The sequence below is a fragment of the Scyliorhinus torazame genome, chromosome 5, assembly GCF_047496885.1.
Source record: "Scyliorhinus torazame isolate Kashiwa2021f chromosome 5, sScyTor2.1, whole genome shotgun sequence".
Taxonomy (NCBI): Eukaryota; Metazoa; Chordata; class Chondrichthyes; order Carcharhiniformes; family Scyliorhinidae; genus Scyliorhinus; species Scyliorhinus torazame.
Genome location: NC_092711.1, coordinates 214,374,571 through 214,400,822, shown reverse-complemented (window position 1 = coordinate 214,400,822; position 26,252 = coordinate 214,374,571). Strand labels below are relative to the sequence as shown.

Sequence of the window (26,252 nt, the reverse complement as noted above, 5' to 3'; positions counted from 1 at the left end):
CCCTGTTTAATGTAGGGCACTGTTAAATAGACTCTGCTTACTGTAGGGCACTATTTATATAGACTCTGTTTACTGTAGAGCACTAGTCTATAGACTCTATTTACAGTAGGGCACTATTTATATTGACTGTTTGCCGTAGGGCTCTGTTTATATAGAATCTTTGCTGTCGGGCACTGTTTAAATAGACACTGTTTTCTGTAAGGCACTGTGAAATAGTTTCTGTTTATTGCTGGGGACTGTTTAAATAGTCTGTTTACTGTAGAGAACTATTATATAGACTGTTTACTGTAGGGCACTGTTTATAGAGACTCTATTTACTGTAGGGCACTATTTAAATAGTCCCTGTATACTGTAGGACACTATTAAATAGACACTGTTTACTGCAGGGCACTGTTTAAATACACTGTTTACTGTAGGGCACTGTTTAATTAGACTTTATTTACTGTAGGGCACTATTTAACTGGTCCAGTATTTTTAGTGCACAGCTTATATAGACTCTGTTTACTGTGCAGCTCTGTTTATATAGGCTCTGTTTACTGTAGGGCACCATTTCAATAGACCCTATTTACTGTCGGTCACGTTTAAATAAATAGATTCTCTTTACTTTTGGGCACTGCTAAATAGACTCTGTATACTGTAAGGCACTGTTTAAATAGACTGTTTACATCAGCCCACTGTTTAAATGGATACTATTTACTATAGGGCACAGTTTATATAGACCATGTTTACTGTAGGGCACTGTTTAAATAGACCCTGCTTACTGTAGGGCACTGTTTACATAGACTCTGTTTACTGTAGGGCACTGTTTAAATAGACTCTGTTTGCTGTCGGGCACTGTTTAATGAGACTATTTACTGTAGGGCACTATTTAAATAATCCCCGTATACTGTAGGACACTGTTAAATAGATTGTTTACTGCAGGGCACTGTTTAAATACACTGTTTACTGTAGGGCACTGTTTATACAGACTCTGATTACTGTAGGGCATTGTTTAAATAGACTGTATACTGTCGGGCTCCGTTTATATAGACTTCGTTTACTGTAGGGCACTGTTTAAATACACTCGGTTTACTCTAGGGCACTGTTGATATAGACTCTGTTTACTGTCGGGCACTGTTTCTATAGACTCGATCTATTGTAGGGCACTGTGAAATAGGTTCTGTTTACTGTAGGGCACTGTTTAAATAAATTGTTTACTTTAGGGCAGTGTTTAAATAGATTCGGTTTACTGTTGGGCACTGTTTAAATAGACTCTACTTACTGTAGGACCCTGTTTATATGGACTCTGTTCACTGTAGGGCAATGTTTAAATAGACTCAGTTTATTGTAGCGCACTGTTATATAGACTCTGTATACTGTAAGGCACTCTTTAAATAGACACTGGGCGGGATTATCTCAGCCCGACGCCGGGCCGCGATTCTCTGCGGAGAATCGACACCATTGGCACCGGCGCCGGCCGGGGGCCACTCCACGGGGCCCCCCGCAGCGATTCTCGGCCCGGGATGTGACAAGCGGCCGCAACCGAAAACCCGAGTCCCTGCTCTCAGCCGGCGGGACCTCGGCGTGGAAGGGTCCGGGAGTGGCCTGTGGGGGGAGAGGGTGTTCTGACCCCGGTGGGGGCCTCCATTGTGGCCTGGCCCACGATCAGGGCCCACCGATCGGCAGGCCAGTCTCTCGGTCTGGGGGCCTCCTTTCTTCCGCGCCGGCGCCTGTAGCCGTACACCATGTTGATTCGGGGCCGGCACGGAGAAGGGAGCCACAGCGCATGCACACGTTGGCACCGATGCCTCTGCCATACGCGGAACATGCGCTGCCCTGTTCACCCCGGGATCATCGGCTATTAGGGCACTATTTAAATAGACCCCACTGTAGTGCACTATTTAAGTAGAACTTGTTTGCTGTAGGGCACTATTTAAATAGACCCTGTTTACTGTTGGGCACTGTTTAAAGAGACTGTTTACTGTAGGGCACTGTTTAAATACTCTGGGTTTACTCTAGCGCACTGTTGATATACACTCAGTTTATATAGACTCTGTTTACTGTAGGGCACTGTTTAAATAGACCCTTTTTTCTGTCGGGCACTGTGAAATAGATTCTGTTTGCTGTAAGGCACCGTTGATGTAGACTCTGTTTACTGTAGGGCACGGTTTAAATAGACCCTGTTTACTGTAGAGCAATGTGAAATAGATTCTGTTTACTGTAGAGCGCTATTTAAATAGCGTGTTTACTGTAGGGTACTATTTAAAGAGACTCTGTTTACTGTAGGGCACTGTTTATATAGACACTATTTACTGGAGAGCACTATTATACACACTCTCTTTACTGTAGGGTACTGTTTAAATAGACCCTGTTTACTGTAGGGCACTATTTAAATAGTCCCCATATACTGTAGAGCACTGTTAAATAGACTCTGTTTACTGTGGGGCGCTGTTGAAATAGACTCTGTTTACTGTAGGCACTGTATATAGAGGCTGTTCCATGTAAGGCAGTGTTTAAATAGATTTGGTTTAACGTAGGACACTGTTTAAATAGACTGTGTTTACTGTAGGACACTGCTTATATAATAATAATAATTATTATTATTATATGGACTCTGTTTACTGCAGTGCACGATTATATAGACTCTTTTGGGCACTGGTTATATAGCCTGTTTACTATAGGGCACTGTTTAAATACACTTGGTTTACTGTAGGACACTGTTTATATAGACTGTTTACTGTAGGGCACTGTTTAAATAGACTGTTTACTGTAGAGCACTGTTAATATTGACTGTGTTTACTGTTTCAATATACTCAATTTACTCTAGGGCACCGTTGATATAGATTGTTTACTGTCGGGCACTGTTTATATAGACTTTACAGTAGGGTACTGTTTATATAGACCTTTTAACTGTAAGGCACTGTTTAAATAAACCCTGTTTACTGTAGGGCACTGTTTAAATAAACTCTTTTGGGCACTGTTTATATAGCCTGTTTACTATAGGGCACTGTTTAAATACACTTTGTTTACTGTAGGACACTGTTTATATAGAATGTTTACTGTAGGGCACTGTTTATTTAGACTGTTTACTGTCGGGCACTGTTTAAATAGGCTCTGTTTACTGTAGGGCACTATTTAAATAGACGCTGTTTACTGTAGGGCACTATTAGATAGACTCTGTATACTGTAAGGCACTGTTTAAATAGGCTGATAACTGCAGGCCACTGTTTAAATAGACACTATTTACTGTAGGGCACTGTTTATATAGACCATGATTACTGTAGGGCACTGTTTAAATAGACCCGTTTTACTGTATGGCACTGTTATATAGTTTCTGTTTACTGTAGGGCACTTTTTACACAGACTCTGTTTACTGTAGGGCACTGTTAAATAGACTCTATACTGAATGGCACTGTTTAAATAGATCCTTTATACTGTATGGCACTGTTACATAGTTTCTGTTTACTGTAGGGTACTGTTGAAATAGACTGTTTACTGTAGAGCACTGTTTATATTGACTGTGTTTACTGTAGGGCACTGTTTCAATATACTCGATTCACTCTAGGGCACCGTTGATATAGATTGTTTACTGTCGGGCACTGTTTATATAGACTTTACAGTAGGGTACTGTTTATATAGACCTTTTAACTGTCGGGCACTGTTTAAATAAACCCTGTTTACTGTAGGGCATGTGTTTAAATAAACTCTGTTTACTGTAGGACACTGTTTAAATAGACTGTTTACTGTAGTGCCCTGTTTAAATAGATCCTGTTGACTGTCGGGCTCTATTTACGCATAAAACACATTTAAATAGACCCTGTTTACTTTGGGGCACTGTTCAATAGACTCTGTTTACTGTAGGGCTCTGTTTATTTGGACTCTACTGTCGGACCCGAGTCCCTGCTCTCAGCCAGCGGGACCTCGGCGTTGAAGGGTCCGGGAGCGGCCTGTGGGGGGAGAGGGTGTTCTGACCCCGGTGGGGGCCTCCATTGTGGCCTGGCCCACGATCGGCAGGCCAGTCTCTCGGTCTGGGGGCCTCCTTTCTTCCGCGCCGGCGCGTGTATCCGTACACCATGTTGATTCGGGGCCGGCACGGAGAAGGGAGCCACAGTGCATTAGCACATTGGCACCGATGCCTCTGCCATACGCGGAACCTGCGCCGCCCTGTTCACGCCGGGATCATCAGCTATTAGGGCACTATTTAAATAGACCCCACTGTAGTGCACTATTTAAGTAGAACTTGTTTGCTGTACTCAACACCGACAACTGCCAATCTCCAGACGCAATTCTGCAACTCATCCGCTTCATTCTGGATCACAACGTCTTCACCTTCGACAACAAGTTCTTCATTCAGACGCACGGAACAGCCATGGGGACCAAATTCGCCAACACGCCAATACGCCAACATCTTCATGCACAAGTTTGAACAGGACCTACTCACCACACAGGACCTTCAACCGATGTTATACACCAGATACATCGATGACATTTTTTTCCTTTGGACCCACGGCGAAGAACCACTGAAACGACTACACAATGACATTAATAAGTTCCATCCAACCATCAGACTCACCATGGACTACTCTCCCAAATCAGTTGCATTCTTGGACACACTCGTCTCCATCAAGGACGGTCACCTCAGCACTTCGCTTTACCGCAAACCCACGGATAACCTCATGATGCTCCACTTCTCCAGCTTCCACCCTAAACACATTAAAGAAGCCATCCCCTATGGACAAACGCTCCGTATACACAGGATCTGCTCAGACGAGGAGGAGCGTAACAGACATCTACAGACGTTGAAAGATGCCCTCGTACGAATGGGATATGGCACTCGACTCATCGATCGACAGTTCCAACGCGCCACAGAGAAAAACCGGACCGACCTCCTCAGAAGACAAACATGGGACACAACCGACAGAATACCCTTCGTCGTCCAGTACTTCCCCGGAGCGGAGAAACTACGTCATCTTCTTCACAGCCTTCAACACGTCATTGATGACGATGAACATCTTGCCAAGGTCATCCCCACAACCCCACTACTTGCCTTCAAACAACCACGCAACCTCAAACAAACCATTGTTTGCAGCAAACTACCCAGTCTTCAGAACAGTGACCACGACCCCACACAACCCTGTCATGGTAATCTCTGCAAGACGTGCCAGATCATCGACATGGATACCACTATTACACGTGAGAACACCACCCACCAGGTACGCGGTACATACTCGTGCGACTCGGCCAACGTTGTCTACCTCATACGCTGCAGGAAAGGATGTCCCGAAGTGTGGTACATTGGCGAGACCATGCAGACGCTGCGACAATGAATGAACGGACATCGCGCAACAATCACCAGGCAGGAATGTTCCCTTCCAGTCGGGGAACACTTCAGCAGTCAAGGGCATTCAGCCTCTGATCTCCGGGTAAGCGTTCTCCAAGGCGGCCTTCAGGACCCGCGACAACGCAGAATCGCCGAGCATAAACTTATAGCCAAGTTCCGCACACATGAGTGCGGCCTCAATCGGGACCTGGGATTCATGTCACATTACATTCATCCCCCACCATCTGGCCTGCGAAATCCTACCAACTGTCCTGGCTTGAGACAATTCACACCTCTTTAACCTGGGGTTACCCCATCTCTGGATCTGTAAAGATTTAATCACCTGCTAATGCTCGCATTCCTAGCATTGTTTGGCATCTTTGAATTTGTCTATATATGTGTTTCTGGAACAGACCTCTTCATTCACCTGAGGAAGGAGCAGCGCTCCGAAAGCTAGTGACATCGAAACAAACCTGTTGGCCTTTAACCTGGTGTTGTAAGACTTCGTACTGTGCTCACCCCAGTCCAACGCCGGCATCTCCACATCTTGTTTGCTGTAGGGCACTATTTAAATAGACCCTTTTTTATGACGGGCACTGTGAAATAGATTCTGTTTGCTGTAAGGCACCATTGATATAGACTCTGTTTACTGTAGGTCACGGTTTAAATAGACCCTGTTTACTATAGAGCAATGTGAAATAGATTCTGTTTACTGTAGGGCGCTATTTAAATAGAGTGTTTACTGTAGGGTACTATTTAAAGAGACTCTGTTTACTGTAGGGCACTGTTTATATAGACACTATTTACTGGAGAGCACTATTATACACACTCTCTTTACTGTAAGGTACTGTTTAAATAGACCCTGTTTACTGTAGGGCACTATTTAATTAGTCCCCATATACTGTACAGCACTGTTAAATAGACTCTGTTTACTGTGGGGCACTATTTAATAGACTCTATTTACTGTGGGGCACTGTTGAAATAGACTCTGTTTACTGTAGGCACTGTTTATATAGACCATGATTACTGTAGGGCACTGTTTAAATAAACCTTTTTACTGTATGGCACTGTTACATAGTTCCTGTTTACTATAGGGCACTTTTTACACAGACTCTGTTTACTGTAGGGCACTGTTTAAATAGACCATGTTTACTGTAGGGCACTGTGAAATAGATTCTGTTTATTGTAGTGCATTGGTTAATAGACGGTTTACTGTAGCACGATGTTTATATAGACTCTGTTTACTGTAGGGCACTGTTTAAATAGACTCTGTTAACTGTAGGGCACAGATTAAGTCGACTCTGTTTACTGTGGGACACTATTTAATAGACTCTATTTACTGTGGGGCTCTGTTGAAATAGACTCTGTTTACTGTAGGCACTGTTTATATAGAAGCTGTTCCATGTATGGCAGTGTTTAAATATATTTGGTTTAACGTAGGACACTGTTTAAATAGACTGTGTTTACTGTAGGACACTGCTTTTTTAAATAATTATTATTATTATATGGACTCTGTTTACTGCAGGGCGTGATTATATAGACTCTTTTGGGCACTGGTTATATAGCCTGTTTACGATAGGGTACTGTTTAAATACACTTGGTTTACTGTAGGACACTGTTTATATAGACTGTTTACTGAAGGGCCCTGTTTATTTAGGCATTGTTTACTGTCGGGCACTGTTTAAACAGGCTCTGTTTAATGTAGGGCACTATTTAAATAGACGCTGTTTACTGTAGGGCACTGTTAGATAGACTCTGTATACTGTAAGGCACTGTTTAAATAGGCTGATAACTGCAGGCCACTGTTTAAATAGACACTATTTACTGTAGGGCACTGTTTATATAGACCATGATTACTGAAGGGCACTGTTTAAATAGACCCTTTATACTGTATGGCACTGTTACATAGTTTCTGTTTACTGTAGGGTACTGTTTAAATAGACTGTTTACTGTAGAGCACTGTTTATATTGACTGTTTACTGTAGGGCACTGTTTCAATATACTCGATTTACTCTAGAGCTCCGTTGATATAGATTGTTTCCTGTCGGGCACTGTTTATATAGACTTTACAATAGGGTACTGTTTATATAGACCTTGTAACTAGGGCACTGTTCAAATAGACCCTGTTTACTGTAGGGCACTGTTTAAATAGACTCTGTTTACTGTAGGGCACTGTTTAATTAGACTCTGTTTACTGTAGGGCACTGTTTACATACACTCTGTTTACTGTAGGGTACTGTAGGGTACTGTTTAAATAGACTCTGTTTACTGTGGGGCACTGTTCAATAGACTCTGTTTACTGTAGGGCACTCTTTATATGGACTCTACTGTCAGACGCTGTTTAAATAGACACTGTTTACTGTAGGGCACTGTTAAATAGACTGATAACTGCAGGCCACTGTTTAAATAGACACTATTTACTGTAGGGCACTGTTTATATAGACCATCATTACTGTAGGGCACTGTTTAAATAGACCCGTTTTGCTGTATGGCACTGTTATATAGTTTCTGTTTACTGTAGGGCACTTTTTACACAGGCTCTGTTTACTGTAGGGCACTGTTAAATAGACTCTATACTGTAAGGCACTGTTGAAATAGACTGATAACTGCAGGCCACTGTTTAAATAGATCCTGTTGACTGTCGGGCACTGTTAAATAGACTCGGTTTACTGTAGGGCACTGTTTAAATAGACTGTTTATTGTCGTGCTCTATTTACGCATAAAACACATTTAAATAGACCCTGTTTACTTTGGGGCACTGTTAAATAGACTCTGTTTACTGTAGGGCACTGTTTATATGGACGCTACTGTCGGACGCTGTTTAAATAGACGCTGTTTACTGTAGGGCACTGTTAAATAGACTCAGTTTACTGTAGGGCACTGTTTAAATAGATCCTTTTACTGTCGGGCAATGTTTAATAGACTCAGTTTACTGTAGGGCACTGTTTAAATAGACTCAATCTACTGTAAAACACTTTTAAATACACCCTGTTTACTTTGGGGCGCTGTTCAATAGAATCTGTTTACTGTAGGACACTGTTCATATGGACTCTACTGTCAGACGCTGTTTATAAAGACTCTGTTTGCTGTGGGGTACTGTTTCAATTGACCCGGTTTACTGTAGGGCACTGTGAAATGGATTCTGTTTACTGTCGGGCACTGTTTAAATAGACTGTTAACTGTAGGGCACTGTTTGTATGGACTCTCATTATTGTATGCCACAGTTTAATTTGACTCTGTTTACTGTAGGGCGCTGGGTAAATAGACTGTTTTCTGTAGGACACTTTACATGGATCTGTTTACTATATGGCACCGTTTAAATACACAGTTTAAGTAGACTGTTTGCTGTAGGACACTGTTTATATAGACTTTATTGTCGAGCACTATTATACAGACTCTGTTTACTGTAGGGCACTATTCATATAGAGTCTGTTTCTTGTTGGGCACTGTTTATATAGACTCTGTTTACTGTTGGGCACTGTTTAAATATATCCTGTTTACTGTAGCGCACTGTGAAATAGATTCTGTTTCTGTAGGGCAGTGTTTAAATAGACTCTGTTTACTATACACTGGTTATATCGACATTTTTGTTGGGCATTGTTTAAATAGAGTTGGTTTACTGTTGGGCACTGTTAAATAGACTCTGTTTACTGTCGGACTTTGTTTATATGGACTCTGTTTACTGTAGGGCACTGTTTATATGGACTCTGTTTACTGTAGGGCACTGTTTATATGGACTCTGTTTACTGTAGGGCACTGTTTAAAACAACTCTGTTTACTGTAGGGCACTGTTTATATGGACTCGGTTTACTGTACGGCACTGTTTATATGGACTCTGTTCATTATACGGCACTGTTTATATGGACTCTGTTCACTGTAGGACACTGTTTATATGGACTCTGTTAACTGTAGGGCAATGTTTATATGGACTCTGTTCACTGTAGAGCACTGTTTATATGGATTCTGTTCACTGTAGGGCACTGTTTATGTGGACTCTGTTCACTGTAGGGCACTGTTTATATTGACTGTTTATTGTAGGGCACTGTTTAAATAGATCCTTTTACTGTCGGGCAATGTTAAATAGACTCAGTTTACTGTAGGGCACTGTTTAAATAGACTGTTTATTGTTGGGCTCTGTTTAAATAGACTCAATCTACTGTAAAACACTTTTAGATACACCCTGTTTACTTTGGGGCGCTGTTCAATAGAATCTGTTTACTGTAGGACACTGTTCATATGGACTCTACTGTCGGACGCTGTTTATAAAGACTCTGTTTGCTGTGGGGCACTGTTTCAATTGACCCAGTTTACTGTAGGGCACTGTGAAATAGATTCTGTTTACTGTCGGGCACTGTTTAAATAGACTGTTAACTGTAGGGCACTGTTTGTATGGACTCTCATTATTGTATGCCACAGTTTAATTTGACTCTGTTTACTGTAGGGCGCTGTGTAAATAGACTGTTTTCTGTAGGACACTTTACATGAATCTGTTTACTATCTGGCACCATTTAAATACACAGTTTAAATAGACTGTTTGCTGTAGGACACTATTTATATAGACTTTATTGTCGAGCACTATTATACAGACTCTGTTTACTGTAGGGCACTATTCATATAGAGTCTGTTTCCTGTTGGGCACTGTTTATATAGACTCTGTTTACTGTTGGGCACTGTTTAAATATATCCTGTTTACTGTAGCAACTGTGAAATAGATTCTGTTTCTGTAGGGCAGTGTTTAAATAGACTCTGTTTACTATACACTGGTTATATCGACATTTTTGTTGGGCATTGTTTAAATAGAGTTGGTTTACTGTTGGGCACTGTTAAATTAACTCTGTTTATTGTCGGGTTTTGTTTATATGGACTCTGTTTACTGTAGGGCACTGTTTAAAACAACTCTGTTTACTGTAGGGCACTGTTTATATGGACTCGGTTTACTGTACGGCACTGTTTATATGGACTCTGTTCACTGTAGGACACTGTTTATATGGACTCTGTTTACTGTAGGGCACTGTTTATATGGACTCTGTTCACTGTAGGGCACTGTTTATATGGACTCTGTTCACCGTAGGGCACTGTTTATATGGACTCTGTTCGCTGTAGGGCACTGTTTATATAGACTGTTTACTGTAGGGCCCTGTTTATATGGACTCTGTTTACTGTAGGGCACTGTTTATATGGACTCTGTTTACTGGAGGGCACTGTTTATATGGACTGTTTACTGTATGGCACTGTTTATATGGACTCTGTTTACAGTAGGGCACTGTTTATATGGACCCTGTTTACTGTAGGGCACTGTTTTTGTGCCTGCTTTTGCAGCCTCGGTGCGTCCCCCAGGGCTGTGGTGACTAGCCGTCTTCTTGGGCGACCGGGCCTGGTTTAATTCAGCTGTTGCTTAGGTGACCCAGATGGCATGCTGCCACACTGTTCTGCCTGCTGCCCATCAGATGCACCAGGGACTGGAGGGGGGAGGTCGAAGGCCCTGCCGGAGTCATCGGCACGGACCCCGTCACTTCCTCCTCCCTCGGGGTGCAGATGCCCCCTGGGCTACTTTTTGGGACTGGGCTGCGAATGGAGCTAACCCCTGAGGCTCCCCTGACACCTGGCGCTGCCAGTCCTAGAGGCCATCTCCCATCTCAACCAGGGTCTCAATGCTCGTGTGCATGGAGCACAGAAGTGAACCACCTCCCTTTGAGACTGCGCTATATCACCCTGTGACTGTGCCACCATCTTCTGGGTCTTTGCCACATCAGCCAGCACATGGGCAATGCCTCTGACATCCTCAGCCATGAACCGGTGTGACTGGGCCACGCTCTGGAGCACTGCTGCAATGTCCAGGTGGCCCTGGTACATGCGCTGCCTATGACAGGGCAGCCCTGTCCTGTGCCTCAGCCACTGCCCGCACAGAGTGCCCCAGGCCTTGGACATCTTGACTCATGACCGATACCTTCACCCACAAGGCCTCCACCGTGGATGCCACCCATGTGCTGCTGGCCTGGGTGGCACGCATGGGTGGCACCACCTCCCACCCCTGCAGATGGATGAACTCCTCCAACTGCACCTGCAGGCACTGGATGGTTGCTGACACCCCATCATGCAGCCCCTGGCTCTGTAACTGCGTCTCCACTATCGATGGGTCCGCCTTATCCAGAAGCCGAAAACCCGTCTGTGTGGCAGCTCGTCCCTGGGATTGTGTCTCCCGCTGACACCAAATTCCTGCCCCAAATTGTTGCCCTGGAGCCTCTTCACGAAAGTGCCCACCTAGGGTGTTGGAGACAGCTGTGTCGGGAAGTCAGTGTCGTTCACTGACTCGTGCTCCGAGTTGTCTGCGGCTGTGGCTTGAGTGCTCCCATTGCGGTCCGTGTCCTCTTCTTGCTGCTATCAGCTTGGGGTTGGGGTCGGGGGTGGGGGACACCAGAGGGGCCCGCCTCATCGGCAAGAGATCCTGCAAGACGCAAGACATGACGCATGATTGAATCGCGGGTTGGGGTGACAGGTGGTGGTGCAGGGGGGATGCGGGGGTAGGTTGGGTGGAGGAGGGGTGTAATGACTTAGACCAGGCCTTTGAGATTGCCCAATTGGAATATGAGTTCCTTGATTAGTGGGCCAATCAGGGAACCCCTTTCTCTGTATATAACAGGGAGTGTCAGATCCTCTGCAATCCCAATGTAGACCGCAAGCTGAATGCACATGGTCGGACCGCTGTTGGTTTTGTTTAGATCGGTGGACTTATTACAGGGGAGGTGTGGGGATGGTGGTGGTGGTGGTGGAGGGGGGTGGAGCGGGTTGTGGGGTTGGTGGAGGGGGCAGTGTGTGAGGTGATGTGAGTGTAGGGGGGTGAAGTGTTTGGTGGTGGGTATGGGATGGTGACACATGCCATGGGGAACCGCAACTCAGCAAGGTTTCACTTGCTTGCCCAACACTGACTTCACCTCGGTGACCGCCCACTCCCAGGCCCACCAATCTGGCCCAGTGCCCGCTGCTCTGCTGTGGTGAGTGGGCGCAGGTCTGGCGGTCCCCCTCCAGTTTCCTCCCTCTCTTGGCGGTTGTGCGCTGCCATCTCCTGGGGAGGGAGCAGTCAAAACGCACAGTGTTAGACAATCGGACGCCTGCAGCACCCACCACCGATTCAGTCCAGCGTCAACATTTTGTGCGGGATTCTCCGAGCCCTCCTCCGGGTCGGAGTATCCCCAGGAGGGGAGGCTTGAATCCCGCCCCGACGCTGGCTGCCATATTCTCTGGCGCCGTTTTTTGATCGGGGGTGGGGTTTACGCCACGCCGGGCGAGGGCCGTTGGCAGCGCCCTCCACCCTCCCCCCCCCCCCCCCCCACCCCCCCAAGCAATTCTCCAGGCCCCGATGGGCAGAGCGACCGGCAGTTTCTGTCCAGTCCCGCCGGCGTGAAATGGACAATGGACATGGTCCCACACAGTTGAAATTGGCTGGTAGGCCGTCTAGTTGAGTACTTGGGGGCGGCGCGGGGGGATCCAGTCCCGGGGGGGCCCTGCCACGGTGCCTGGCCCGCGATCGGGGCCCACCGATCTGCGGGCGGGCCTGTACCGTGGGGACACTCCTTTCTTCTGCGCCGGCCATGGCGGAACCCTACAGAGAACCCCCTGCGCATGCGCAGGAACACATCGGCCGGTCTGCGCATGCGCGGAACCATGCTCTTCTTCAAATTAAACACATGAACATATCCCGCGGCACCAACTCCTCCGGCGCCGGCCTAGCCCCCAGAAGTGCGGAGGATTCTGGTTGGCCCGACGCCGGAGTGATTCACTCCGTTCTTGGCACCGGCATCAGGCCATCCCACCAGTTGCGGGAGAATCCCGCCCTTAGTTTCTGACACGGAGTTTTCACCATTTATGTGATACCCCCAGAATGCCTTCATGCTGGTATTTTGCATGGCTTGAACTGACTGAGGCCTCCACCTCTCTGAGTCTGCAGGCATCCACGACCAACAGAGGCGTATCCCTGTGCCACTTTTGAACGTTCCGGAAATTTCATGAGGGTGAGAATTTCTTTGTTAATCTGGAAACAAACTCATTTAATATTTTCTTCATGTGAGTGATTTGTTTTCAATTCTTGTCTACAGTGCCATTAAAGTGGTGCCTAAGGTCGAACATTTTCAAGTTACCACACGATCAGAGTACAGGAAATGGTTATAAAACTGAGGCTGTAATGAGCGTATGCCATACCTGAACCACAGTCTGCTTTCTCATGAACAACTTGACAAGGTTTAAAGCTGCATTTGACTTCTTGGAGGAGACTTTCACAAGTGTCTCCAAAATAACTTTGTTTTTTTTTGTTGTTGCAATGGAATGTTTCTTGATTGGATGGCACCTAACATGGCTCAGAACAGAGCAGTTGTGGGTTGTGTTGCGGTTGCCTGAACCTTTAAAGGAAGTGATGCTTCAATTTAGAGTTTTACGAGCTTGTGCATTCCGCTGCATTTGCAAATGAACTTAACCCCGTTCTGGTTCTCTTCTCATTCGACGCAGAAGACTCGCTTCTACGATATCTGAGCGATGATAAAATACTGATCATTCAAGAGGAGCCTATGACGCAGAGGGACGGCAAGAGAGACACAGCCAGGAGCTCGAGGAGAAGGAAGAACCCAGGAAGCCCCAGCTACCCAATTAGTCCCTCGGTGTTGACAGCCCCTGTGAGACTTGACCCCACTTCTCAGGATATCTTGAATTTTCCACTGCCTGAAAGCAACACAGTGCCTCTGTATCACGTAAGTCATTACGCACCATTGTTTGGCTTTCGTATTCATTTCAGTTATCCAGCTATTCTGTTGCCCAGGCTCAGGTCTGGCATATGTGTTGTGTTTTGATTAAAATATGGGTGACCCTTGCATTTGGAAATATGTTTTGAAGTATAATTTATGTACAGTCGCAGTAAAATAATCCCCACTTCAAAGTGAGAAGGTAGATTTGACAGCTGTGGATGGTGACTGCCCTTGGGCTTAGTAAATGCTATTTGACCCCCGGGAAATGCCATTAGATATATGCAGTTGAGGGCTTTTGTGAGGCGACAGGTGAGGGAATTCCCGTTGCTCCCGGCACAAGAAGTTCAAGATAGGGTGATCTCGGGTGTATGGGTCGGGGAGGGCAAGGTGTCGGAAATACACCAGGAGTTGAAAGAAGAGGGGGAAGCGCTGGTAGAAGAGTTGAAGGGTAAATGGGAGGAGGAGCTGGGGGCGCAGATCGAGGAAGGTCTGTGGGCTGATGCCCTAGGTAGGGTTAATTCCTCCTCCTCGTGTGCCAGGCTCAGCCTGATACAATTTAAGGTGGTCCACAGAGCGCACTTGACGGGGGCGAGGTTGAGTAGGTTCTTTGGGGTAGAGGACAGATGTGGAAGGTGCTCAGGGAGCCCGGTGAACCATGTCCATATGTTTTGGTCATGCCCAGCACTGGAGGGATTCTGGAGAGGAGTGGCGGGAGCAATATCTCAGGTGGTGAAAGTCCGGGTCAAGCCAAGCTGGGGGCTAGCAATATTTGGAGTAGTGGACGAATCGGGAGTGCAGGAGGCGAAAGAGGCCGGCATTCTGGCCTTTGCGTCCCTAGTAGCCCGGCGAAGGATCTTGCTAATGTGGAAGGAGGCGAAGCCCCTCAGCCTGGAGGCCTGGATAAATGATATGGCTGGGTTCATAAAGTTGGAGAGGATTAAGTTTGCCTTGAGAGGGTCTGCGCAGGGGTTCCACATTCGGTGGCAACCATTCCTAGACTATCTCGCAGAGCGTTAGAGGAAGGTCGGTCAGCAGCAGCAGCAACCTTGGGCGGGGGGGGGGGGTGGTGGAGGGGACGTCCTGGGAGTGGGGGGAGGTGGGGGGGAAAGGGGGGACTGCCTGGGAGGGTGGATGAGCAAAAGATAACATGAAGGGTTGGGGAAACTGGCACGTGCGGGTGAGGGCCAGTGTACAAAGCTGTGTAAATATATCATTTTGCCATGTATATATCTTGCTCTGCGCGACCTTGTTTTGTTTTTTTTTGTTACGGGGGGGGGGGGGGGGTTATTGTTTGTAAGGGAGAAAAATTGTGTTAAAAAACTCTAATAAATATATATTTTTTTAAATGTAAATGCTATTTGGCATCTTTAAGTCCGAAATTAGTTGAATCTGTGGCACTTTTACATTTTCGGTCCTTCCCAAGTGTCCCAAAGGAGTGAATACCAGGTCCCAGTCTAACTTCCTGCAGCAAGGTTGGCCAAATATGAGTTAATTTCCTTTCTGACTAAACCATCACCAGATTCTCACTGACATCAGTCAGCAGTGACCAGTGTCATGGATGTGAAATGCATCTAAACTTAGATCTTTTTTCATAGTGATTCAATAATTATTGCAACTTTTAAAACCAGTATTTTTGGAGCTGAGAAGATTTCCTTTGTATCAAGAGGCAGAGGTTTGGCTGATTCATGGGATTTCTAATATGCATCCCTCTGATCTGTCATCCACGGGATACGTTCACGTGTTTAATTTAAAGAAGAGGTTGATGTACGGCACTTAGTATGGTACGGGATCAACAATATCAGAATTGTTGTTGAGAACTAGTGGAGACAACTATATTTACTGTTTTGTTATGTTCTTGACGTAGCATAAGCTGCTTCCTTGGTCTGACAAAGGAAGGTTCAGACTTGGAGATAGCTGTAACACATTTATTAAACTGTTAATGATTCTCCTACTTGGATTCGACTCTCCTGTTAATCCTGCTATAGCTACTCAGACTAACTAACCAGTCTGCTACAATCCACGTGGTGGGTGTGATGTGTTTCAATCAACCCTGTCTGTAGTCACTAAGTGTCTCCACTGGAGAGAGACTGAGCATGTGTGCTGTGTCCTTTTATATGGGTTGATGTAATGCCCCCCCCTGTGGTAGTGTCACGTCTTGTGTCTTGAATGCCCATTGGTCGTGTCCTATCTTACTGGCCTATTGGTTGAATGTATGTGTGTCATGATGTCTCTGGTGCTCTCTCTGGTGTCTAGCTAGGTGTAGTGTGTTCACATTAACTCCTTATGTATTTACAGTGATGCATATCACCACATTTTCCTCACAAAGAATAAAAAGCCAGCAATTACCCTTGCGGTGGACCTTTCTCTGCCTCCATTGTTTTAAGTGAGGTATTAGTGGGTTTAAATGCGTCAACTCCTCCATTGAAAGACGAGGTGAGCTGTATGAATGTTAACATCACGAACAGTAACCCCTAGTCTCTACTTTATTCTGGCAGAGTTCTGAGATAAAATCTGTCCACGATTCAAACACGAGGTTAACATGGCTGCTTGTCAGTGAAACAAAACTGGCAAGGCATTGATCAACTCCATATTATACAGTGACTTCAGGACCTCTGGCAGGATGTTACATGGCTACAGCACAATTGAAACAATTCTGAGATGTCTAACTCTAAAAGTTTATACATTTGTCGGCAGCCTGAGATTTTGATATCACTTGGCACAGAATTTTATTTTGGATGAAGTATAGTTATTTTTCGTGGTTCTTTTTTGTGCGATTTCCGGCACCTTTTTGGCTTCTTAATCAGAGATCAATATTTAACCTCAAACAAAAGCTAAACCAGATAATTTGGTCCTTTATCTCACTATGGTTTGTGGGGTCTCACAATGTATCTGCAATAACAGAATCATGAAATGATACAACATCAGAAGGAGACTATTCAGCCCATCATGCCTCTGAAAGGTCAATCTCAGTCCTCCACGCTTTTCCTAGAGCCCTGCGTTCTTTTTTTCTTTCCATGTATTTATCCAGTTGCTTTTTGGATGTTACAGTTGAATCTGCTTCCACCCCTCTTTCAGGCAGCGTTTTCTAAATAATTGCAACTCTCTGAATTTAAAAAAAGTTACCTCGGGCCAATTACACTAAACGTGTGTCCTCAGGCTACCAACTCTTCGGGCTGGAACCAATTTCTCCTTCCTTTTTACTCTATCAAATCTCTAGCCATCCGTGCTCCAAGGAGAGTAACTCCAGTTTCTCTGTTCTCCGCAGGTAACTGAAGTCTCTCATCACTGGTACCACTCTAGTAAATCTCTCAGCACCTTTTGAAAACCTTTGTATCCTTGCCATTAGGCAGAATTGTTCACACTACTGTTGTAGGGCAGTGGATAGCATCCCTGCCTCTGAACCAAATGCTCCAGGACTTCATAACCATGCATAACACGGCCAAGCAGGTTGAGTATCAATCCTTCCAATCACACCAATAGAGTGGGGCTGGATTCTCCGCTGTCGGGATTCTCTGTTTCGCCGGCAGCTCGGGGGGTTCCCGACGGCGTGGGGCTGCCAAAATGGGGAAGCCCCATTGGCCGGCTGGTGAGATGGAGAATCCCAGGGGCTCGCCGCACGGGACAGACAATCCCGCCCCTGGTCTGCCAAGCTTGCTGTGGAGCAGCGTCCCCTGGCGACAAATGAATCAAGAGGAGACGTCGGCCATTCTGCCCCTTGGGCTGACTGTCATTCAATAAGAACATGGCTCATCTGATGATGGCCTCAACACCACTTTACTACCACGAGTGAATGGCCTACTTCTCCCCCTAATTCTTATGTTCGTACTGCAACACTGGCGTAATATTCTATAGTGGACTAATGCAACATATTTATTTAGAACCCTTGTCATGTCCTCTTTGGCCTCTGTTTGGTTCCCCCCTGCCTTTGATAACCTTTTCATTATCTACCTTCAAACAGAAAGATGAGGAAGTTCTACTTGAAAATAATAGTGATAGACTCATAAGGCTCTGATGCTGCACAGAAATCATCTTCATGATGAATGTGGGTTTTAGAATTGGGGCTGATGAGTGTTGTTGGAGCTGCACTTACCCAGACAAATGGAGAGCAACCCAGACTTGTATCTACAAGATACAAAGCCTGTAACAGTGACTTGCCAAAGCCTGTCCACCATCTACAAGACGTGTATCTTGTAGATGGTAGATAGGCTTTGGCGAGTCAGGCAGTGAGGTTACTTGCTGCAGAATTCCCAGCTTCTGACCTGCCCTTGTGCTGCAAGTATTACAGCCCTCACTCTTACTTTGAAAAGCAGTGGGACCTTGTAAGATTATTTCATTTGAATTACTTGCTATTCGGGCAATATAATGGTAATCATAAAGAAATGTCCGTTATTATCTCACTGATAGCAGAGAGTAATTTTCTTTCCCTACCAGAGTAAGGAGAGCAGGTAGGAGTAAGCACAGTTTGGAAATACTCCAACTCAATAGTCCAGGCTCCTCCAGCCCTCACTCACCATTAGTACAGCTCTGTGCTGAAGGTAGGGAAGGTACTGCAAACTCTCCTTGTGATTACTGTTGATGTGGCGTGCAGACTAAAGCCCAAATTATTCCATCTGCCTCCTGCCAGCACTGATCAGCACCTCTGCCTAGGCAGCAAAACACAAAGGAGCTTATTTTTCATCTATTAAGTCCATTTTGGAAGATTATTTGTATTTTAACGAAGGCAGTCTGTTAAAACAGCAATTTAACCAGGTATTCAGTGCGAGGGATTGCGCTCAAGCTGTGCCTGCCATTCTTTCATGGCTTGTCCTTGCTGAATATCTGTGGAATTAGTATTTTTGCAGCAGACCTCTCTGAGAGATAAGAGGAATGGCACTTAGAGCCATTTACTCTGTGGCTATAATGATAAATTCTGTATCCGACAGAATTCTTACATTATTTTGAATGACAAGCTTGTCGAAAGCAGACGATAAGAAGCAAGGCTCCAATTCTATTAGCTTCACATTGGAAAGAAAAAACTTGCATTTATGCTGTGTCTCTCACAACCACAGGATGTCCAAAACCACTTTAAAACCAAGTTACTACTTTCGAAGTGCACTTACAACGTAGGAAATTCAGCAGCATATGGCAAACCTCACACACAGCAATGGGGCAATGGCCGATATTAGGGTTTTTTTTTTGTGTTATCGCTTGCGTAATAAATGTTGTGCAGGACACCATGGAGAATCCTCTGCTCTTCTTCATGAAGTGCTTTGGCAGCTCTTGCGTTCACCTGTGAACATCATTTAACATCTCATTTAAATTTGTAATTCATTTGACCTGTGTTCTTTCTTGAACTCTGCATCTGATAATTAATTTATATAATATCTCCTTCAGGTTCATGTGCAATAACCCTTCAAAGTACGCAGCCTGTTTATAACACCAAACATGAATGAGTGTGAATCTTCCAACCCAATTTTGAGTTTGATGTATGACAATGATATTAAACTTTCGTAATAAATCTTCACTCACTTGAATTCTCAAGTGGAAAAAGCTCATGTGAGAGCGAAGCTGGTGTGAGAAGTAACGACCATATGATTTATTTTGTTTTTTAAAAATTTTATCAATTGCACTGGAAATAACGGTTTTTGAACCATTTCTTTCGGGGTTTTTTTTTACATTCAGTGCAATTTGGCCCCAAAACCTCAGTTAGAATACAATCCACACCTCTACCTTGCATGATGTAAGCTGAACATGATGTATTCAGACTTTGGCTATGGCTCAAAACCGCCATCAACAGTATAAAACATATGAAATTTAAAATCATATTTTAAAGCCAGAGACAAGCAAATGGTTGAGTATTTTCAACCACTATAAGTATATTATATATGTATATGAGCATAAAACATAATATTCAAACAGTAAAAGCCATAGCTTGTTGATGTACTATTAATTAACCAGCATCCGTGCCAGAAAGTTGTTCTACGCATCTTGCAAATTGCATGGGTTTATATTCTAATTTCGTCCTAATGACAATGTGGATGGTCGAATGGTGCATTCCAGTAATGTTAAGCAAATTTCACAGGAATTAGAATCATAGAATGATACGGCACAGAAGTTGGGCACTCAGCCCATTGTGTCTGTACCAAATTAATCTCGGCTCCCTGCTGTTTCCCTATAGTCCAGTAAATGATCTCCCTTTGGGAATTTATCCAATTCATCTTAGAGTATCATGAATGAATTTTCTTCCATCACCAGGCAGTGCATTCCAGACTACAACTACGCGCAGTCTTAAACACATTTCTTCATGCCCCTCTGGTTATTTCGCCAGTCACCTTAAATCTGTGTTGTCGGGTTACCTGCCCCCTGCCACTGGAAACAGTTCTCCCTATTTGCTCTATCAAGACCATTCATGATTTTGAACACTTCGATCAAGACTCCTCTGAACCTTGACTTGCTGCAAGGGGACTCAAGCTTCTGCACATTGGCAGCACTCTTCTCGCCTGAAAACATGCATTTGTCGTCACCCGTACCCTCTGCTTCCACGAGAATGCATCTTATCTGACCCCTAATCAACTCTTCTGTAGACTCTCCATTTCCTATTCCTGTTGACAAAGACACTTGAGTTCCTTTTTTCATTAGTCACTAATCTATTCGCAGGCACTGTTTGTTCCTCTTACTTCTCTTTTTTTTAGACTCTTCTATATTTAGCCCAGTTTTCGACTGTAATTTCAACCACACATTTGTCATAAGCTCTTTTTGCTGACTTTTTTAAATATCTAGGCCCTTAATCATCCTGACAAAGCTAGTTGTGTCCATTCCTTCCTCCTCATGAGAATGTGGCTGCTCTGTACCCAAATCGTTTCCTCTTTGCAAGCCTCTCTCATTGTTCAGTTACTGTTTTGACTGCAAGTATCTGATTTCAGTCCCCGTTGATCAGATCCTTTCCTAGCTCAATGAAGTTAGCCCTCCTCCAAGCCAGGAAGTCGGTGGGACTGGAAGACCCTGCCGGCAACCAATAGCGAGGTACCTCCACTGCTGGAAAGCACACCGTGGTGAGGGGGGCAAAAAAATCCCTTGTACTGTTTTATATTATTCCATATTAGAATAAGTGAAGCCCTCCATTGTCGTTACTCTTTGGTTTGTCCACCTTTCTGTAATTTGCTGCAAATTTCCTTCTCAATATATGGTACACAGTCAGTCAGAATGAAACCTGTAAAGAACATTTACATTTTAAAACTGAAATGATTTATCGTGCCGTGCAAGAAGCCATTCAGGAGGGACAAGATTAAAGCTGCTGCCTTTCTACTCTCTGTGGACATTGCCAAGTGTGCAGTCGGGTTTGAGACTGATGAAAGCAGGGAAGACATCATCAGTCAAATAAGGCCATCCTCTTTTATTAATCGCATCAGTTATAGGGCTGAAAATGACTGACTAGAGGAAAGCCAGGAAAATGAATGTTGTGAATGAGTACTCTTGATAGCAGTATTACTCCTACATTTTAAAATGGTGGAACAGGAGTGAGTTTCAATCTTTAAGGTCCAGCAACTGAAAATTACATTATTGGAAAAACTGTGACCAAAACATGATTGCAACTACTTTTTTTAAAAGACGCAGATTGCTGCTGTCAGTTATGTTTCTTCATCTTTAATTTCTCACTTTTTAAAAACGCAATCTCTTACGAATGTTTTGATTAATTGAAGCCTGCTAATGATATTCATGTATAGAATGCTCATATAGCAACCTGTAAACGAAAATGTGAATTTAAGGCCTGGCTTAAATTACCTTGGGAAAGACTGACCTAAATGGCACAACTTTGTTCCAGGTGGGCGGGTGCAGGATGGAGTTGGACGCAGATTCAGATCAGAGGTGGCCACCGCCCCGGTGCCAAGGTGGGCTGGTGAAAAGGCGCACCTCGAATTTCTGGGACTTTATCCCAGTTGCTTTGTTAAATATTAGGCCCTCTTGGCCTCACTCTTTGCTCTTCTCACCCCCCACCCATTCCCCATGCCTACAATGTCATCCATGCCCCATACCTATGCCCATGGTTTCTTACAGCCCCTATGGCAACTCAATGCCAACTCATGACATTGCCCCACCCCCATGTCTCTTATAACCCATATGCGAAGCTAGTGTCAATTCATGCTCCACTTCCCACTCCACTTTTACACCCTCCATGCCAACTCACCCATTATCCACCATGAGCAGACCTCAGGAGCCATGCTGAGATAAAGTAACATTCTAAGTATCCGTTACAGACTTCACTATAGAAAAAAAACACATGAAAGCCCATAAATACATACATAGAAAAAGAAGCAAGTGAAGCCATTCAGCCCTTCAAGCCTGCTCTGCCATTCATTATGATCATGGCTGATAATTAAATTCAATACCCTGATCCCGTCTTCTCCCAATACCCCTTGATCCTTTAAGCCCCAAGAGCTATATCTAATTCCTTCTTGAAATTACCCACAATATTTTCACCTCAACTAGTTTCTGTGGTAGTGAAGTGTGATCCTGCCTTCTCCCAATACCCCTTGATCCTTTAAGCCCCAAGAGCTATATCTAATTCCTTCTTGAAATTACCCACAATATTTTCACCTCAACTAGTTTCTGTGGTAGTGAATTCCACAGATTTACCACTCTCTAGGTAAAGAAATTTCTCCTCACCTCAGTCCTAAACGTTTTACCCCTTATCCTCAACTATGACCCCTAGATCTGGACTCTCCCACCATCGGAAACATTCTTTCTGAATCTACTCTGTCTAATCCTGTTAGAATTTTACAAGTTTCAATGAGATCCCCCCCCCCTCACTCTTCGAAACTTCAATGAATATAATCCTAACCAATTTTGTCTCTCGTCATATGACAGTCCCGCCATCCTATGAATCAGCCTCTATTTATCAATAGATTTAAGACCCCTCAAATACTTAATCCCTTATTAAAAACAAACATTTGTATTCATAACACCACTTTAAAAACAGACCGTCCTTTACTAACCTCTTTGAGCTGTCAATCAAACTGTGAACTTGTAGCCCACCACTGTGGTAATGATATGTTGTAGAAAACAGTCAAGCAGTATTAATACAATATTACACTTAGGGTTATGTCAACAACCAACTTTTGAAACTCCTAGTACTGATTTTTTCGGTTAGGTAGGTTTTTTTTTCCATTTTTAAATGGCAGGCTTTTAAATAACTTGATAGCTTACAGTTCCACAGATCTTATCTGGCCTTCATGAGCATTTACATCTGCTCTTCAAAACTCATGTCTCATATAATTTAGTTTAAGGCTCACTCTCCAACAAAAATGGACTCTCTTTGAGCACCAAGTTCAAATTACCCTCCTGATTTTGGGTTATCCTCATGTTTGAGTCATGTCCTGTCCCCTTTTTTCTTACTGCGGAAAATGGGATCTGATGGAAATGGAGGGTGGACGATCTGGGCCACGGGCCCACCTTTTTTTTACCTTTTTAAAGGTTCCCGATGTCTCCACGACTCGGTGAAAATCTAGGCCTAAATCTTCAGTTCACTGAAATGCTGAAGAGTTTGGCGCAAACTAATTTAGCTATGGCACAACTACCATGACTTATAAGCTTAGCGATAGTCAAAGAATCCTTATGGCGCAGAAGGAGGCCATTCGGCCCACCACACCAAATTGATCGATGACTGCATCTGTGAGACCATCTCTAATTTAAGTGGGCTGATGTCTCTGTTCAGAGACTGTCATGCGAACTATTCAGCATTCATCTACGAATGTCACCAATGGTCATTCCTAAGATGAGGTGGGCACATTAAGAATGCACAACAGTAAGGTTCAGTATGGATGATATTCAGTTAAGTACTGTGCATGGCAATAATCCAGATTTGTGCCAAACCTAATACATGGGGTGTACTAGCATTCATTAAAATATTTATCGGGTATCATTCCCCTCTATTTGCCAGCTTTCTCTTCTCCTTCTGAGGTGCTGACGCAATTCCAATTATCCCTGACCACTTTAATCATAGAATCGTGAAAACATCCCATTCCGTCTGTCGGGATTATTCCACTGTTTTCTCCACATGAGTCACTTAATTCTATCCAGCCTTCCTGCTGGTTTTCTGTATCATTCAATATTTCTCCTTTCAAACAAATTATCCCTTTTATTAAAACACATTCTGGGCTCTGCTTCAACAATGGTTTGTGTCAGAGGGAATTCCACATTCAAATAATCTTCTGTCAAGGTTTATTTTTAACTTACCTTTAATTCTTGTAACCATCTAAAATTTGTTCCACTGGAGCAAGCAAAGGAATAGTTATAGTTATTGAAGATCACGATCAGGTTGCTCTCAGCCTCCTCAGATTCATTCAAAAAAAGGCCGCTTCCATCCCTCTCCATAACTGAAGTAGCTCCTTAAGGTGACACCTTAGCGAACACACACTGTCAAGGTTAGAGAGAGTCAGTGTTGCAGTGGTATTGTCACTGGACAATACTCTGTAATTGTTAAATTCTGGATGATGACAATGAAACGATTGTTGATTGTTGTATAGGTTCACTAATGTCATTTCGGGAATGAAATCTGACCTTGTCTGGCGTACATGTGACTCCAGACCCACAGCAGTATGGTTGACTCTTAAATGCGCTCTGAGATGGCAAGTTCCAGGGTGATGAGGGAAGGGCAATAAATGCTGGCCTAGCCAGTGATGCCCACATCCCACGAATGTATTAATAACAATGTTTTAGGAGCCCAATATGTCCCAACATACCATTATCCTGCTGTGCCTGGCTGGCTCTCTTCTCCTTTAATTCCACTCACTTCCTCCAAATTAAAGGTATTTCTATGGGTAGCCACAAGGGTCCTGGTTAGGCCAGCCTTTTTGTCGGATATGTGAAACATTCTTTGTTCCAACCCTACTCAGGGACTCTCACCCATTTCTTTATCCGGCAATTTGATGACTATTGGTGCCACTTCCTGTTTTCACCCTGCTCTGGAAGATTTCATCAACTTTGATTCAAATCAAATGTTGATTTTACATGGCCAATCTTCAGCTCCTCCATCACCATTTCTGGGGATACCTGTCGGCCAATATTTACTGTGAGTAAATATTTACAATATTCACTGTAGGTCTGATGGACCATCAATTCACACGAGTCGAGTAGTAGAAGAGAACAGTGGTTTTAATAAGCTAAGAAGTATGCCAGCCTGCTGCTGCTCCCGCACTTAGAGCTGGCCACAGGTCTTCCAATTATATACCTCCCCCGAGGGGCAGAGCCAACAGAATTATCAACACAACAACAGTAAGTAACAGTGAATAAGAACAACAGTGAACATATATACAGTGGTGGATAACAGTAGGACGAATAACGGTAAATAGATATATATAGTAGCAATACGTGGTTCACCACATTCACTCCAGTTAAAAAAAAGTCCAGCGGGGGGTGAAGTGGACTCGCAGGTTGAGTCTGACGAGAGCCTTGATCTTCCGCCGTGATCGTCTCAGCCCCGGTTGCGGTGTGGGCAGGGGCGTCGGGACCTTCAACTCCGGGGGCGTGTCGTCTGCAGCTTCATCGCGATGTGTTGACGGAGAGGGAGACGGTGTAGGAGCGGGGGCGGTGGTAACGGCCCCAGGGAGGGCAGCCGGTGCCAAGTCCCGCCACATTCGAGTGATGGTGATGGACGGTGTAGGGGTGGGCCCATTGGTGATGGTTGCCGGGGAACCTGCGGGTGCCAAATCCCGGAGGGAGACTGTGGCCTGCTGTCCATCGTGGTGTGCCACATATGCACACTGAGGGTTTGCATGGAGGAGCTGAACCCTCTCGACCAGGGGTCGGACTTATGGCTCCTCACATGCTCCCTGAGGAGGACAGGCCCTGGTGTTGTCAGCCAGGAAGAAAGCAAGACCCCGGAGATGGACTTCCTGTGGAAGACAAACAAACGTTCGTGAGGGGTCTCGTTAGTGGCGGTGCAGAGAAGCGACCGGATGGAGTGGAGCGCACTGGGAAGGACCTCCTGCCAGCGGGAGACTGGGAGACTTCTAGACCATCGGGCAAGAAGGACGGCCTTCCAGACCATTGCATTCTCCCTCTCCACCTGCCCATTTCCCCGGGGGTTTTGCTGGTAGTCTTGCTTGAGGCGATGCCCTTACTAAGCAGGAACTGACGCAGCTCATCGCTCATAAAAGAGGAGCCCCGATCACTGTGGATGTAGGTGGGGAAACCGAACAAGGTGAAGATGCTGTGTAGGGCCTTGATGATAGTGTCCGAGGTCA

General features: G+C 44.7%; 1 protein-coding gene across 3 annotated transcripts in view; it reads left to right on the top strand.

The window, feature by feature from the left end:
• LOC140420938 (connector enhancer of kinase suppressor of ras 2) overlaps window positions 1-26,252 on the top strand; it is a 986,283-nt gene that overhangs the window by 704,459 nt on the left and 255,572 nt on the right. For all 3 annotated transcript variants that reach the window (XM_072505113.1, XM_072505112.1, XM_072505114.1), the window contains one exon: window positions 13,799-14,037. In XM_072505113.1, the coding sequence (XP_072361214.1) occupies window positions 13,799-14,037 (239 nt within the window). The remainder of the gene's footprint in view (window positions 1-13,798; window positions 14,038-26,252) is intronic.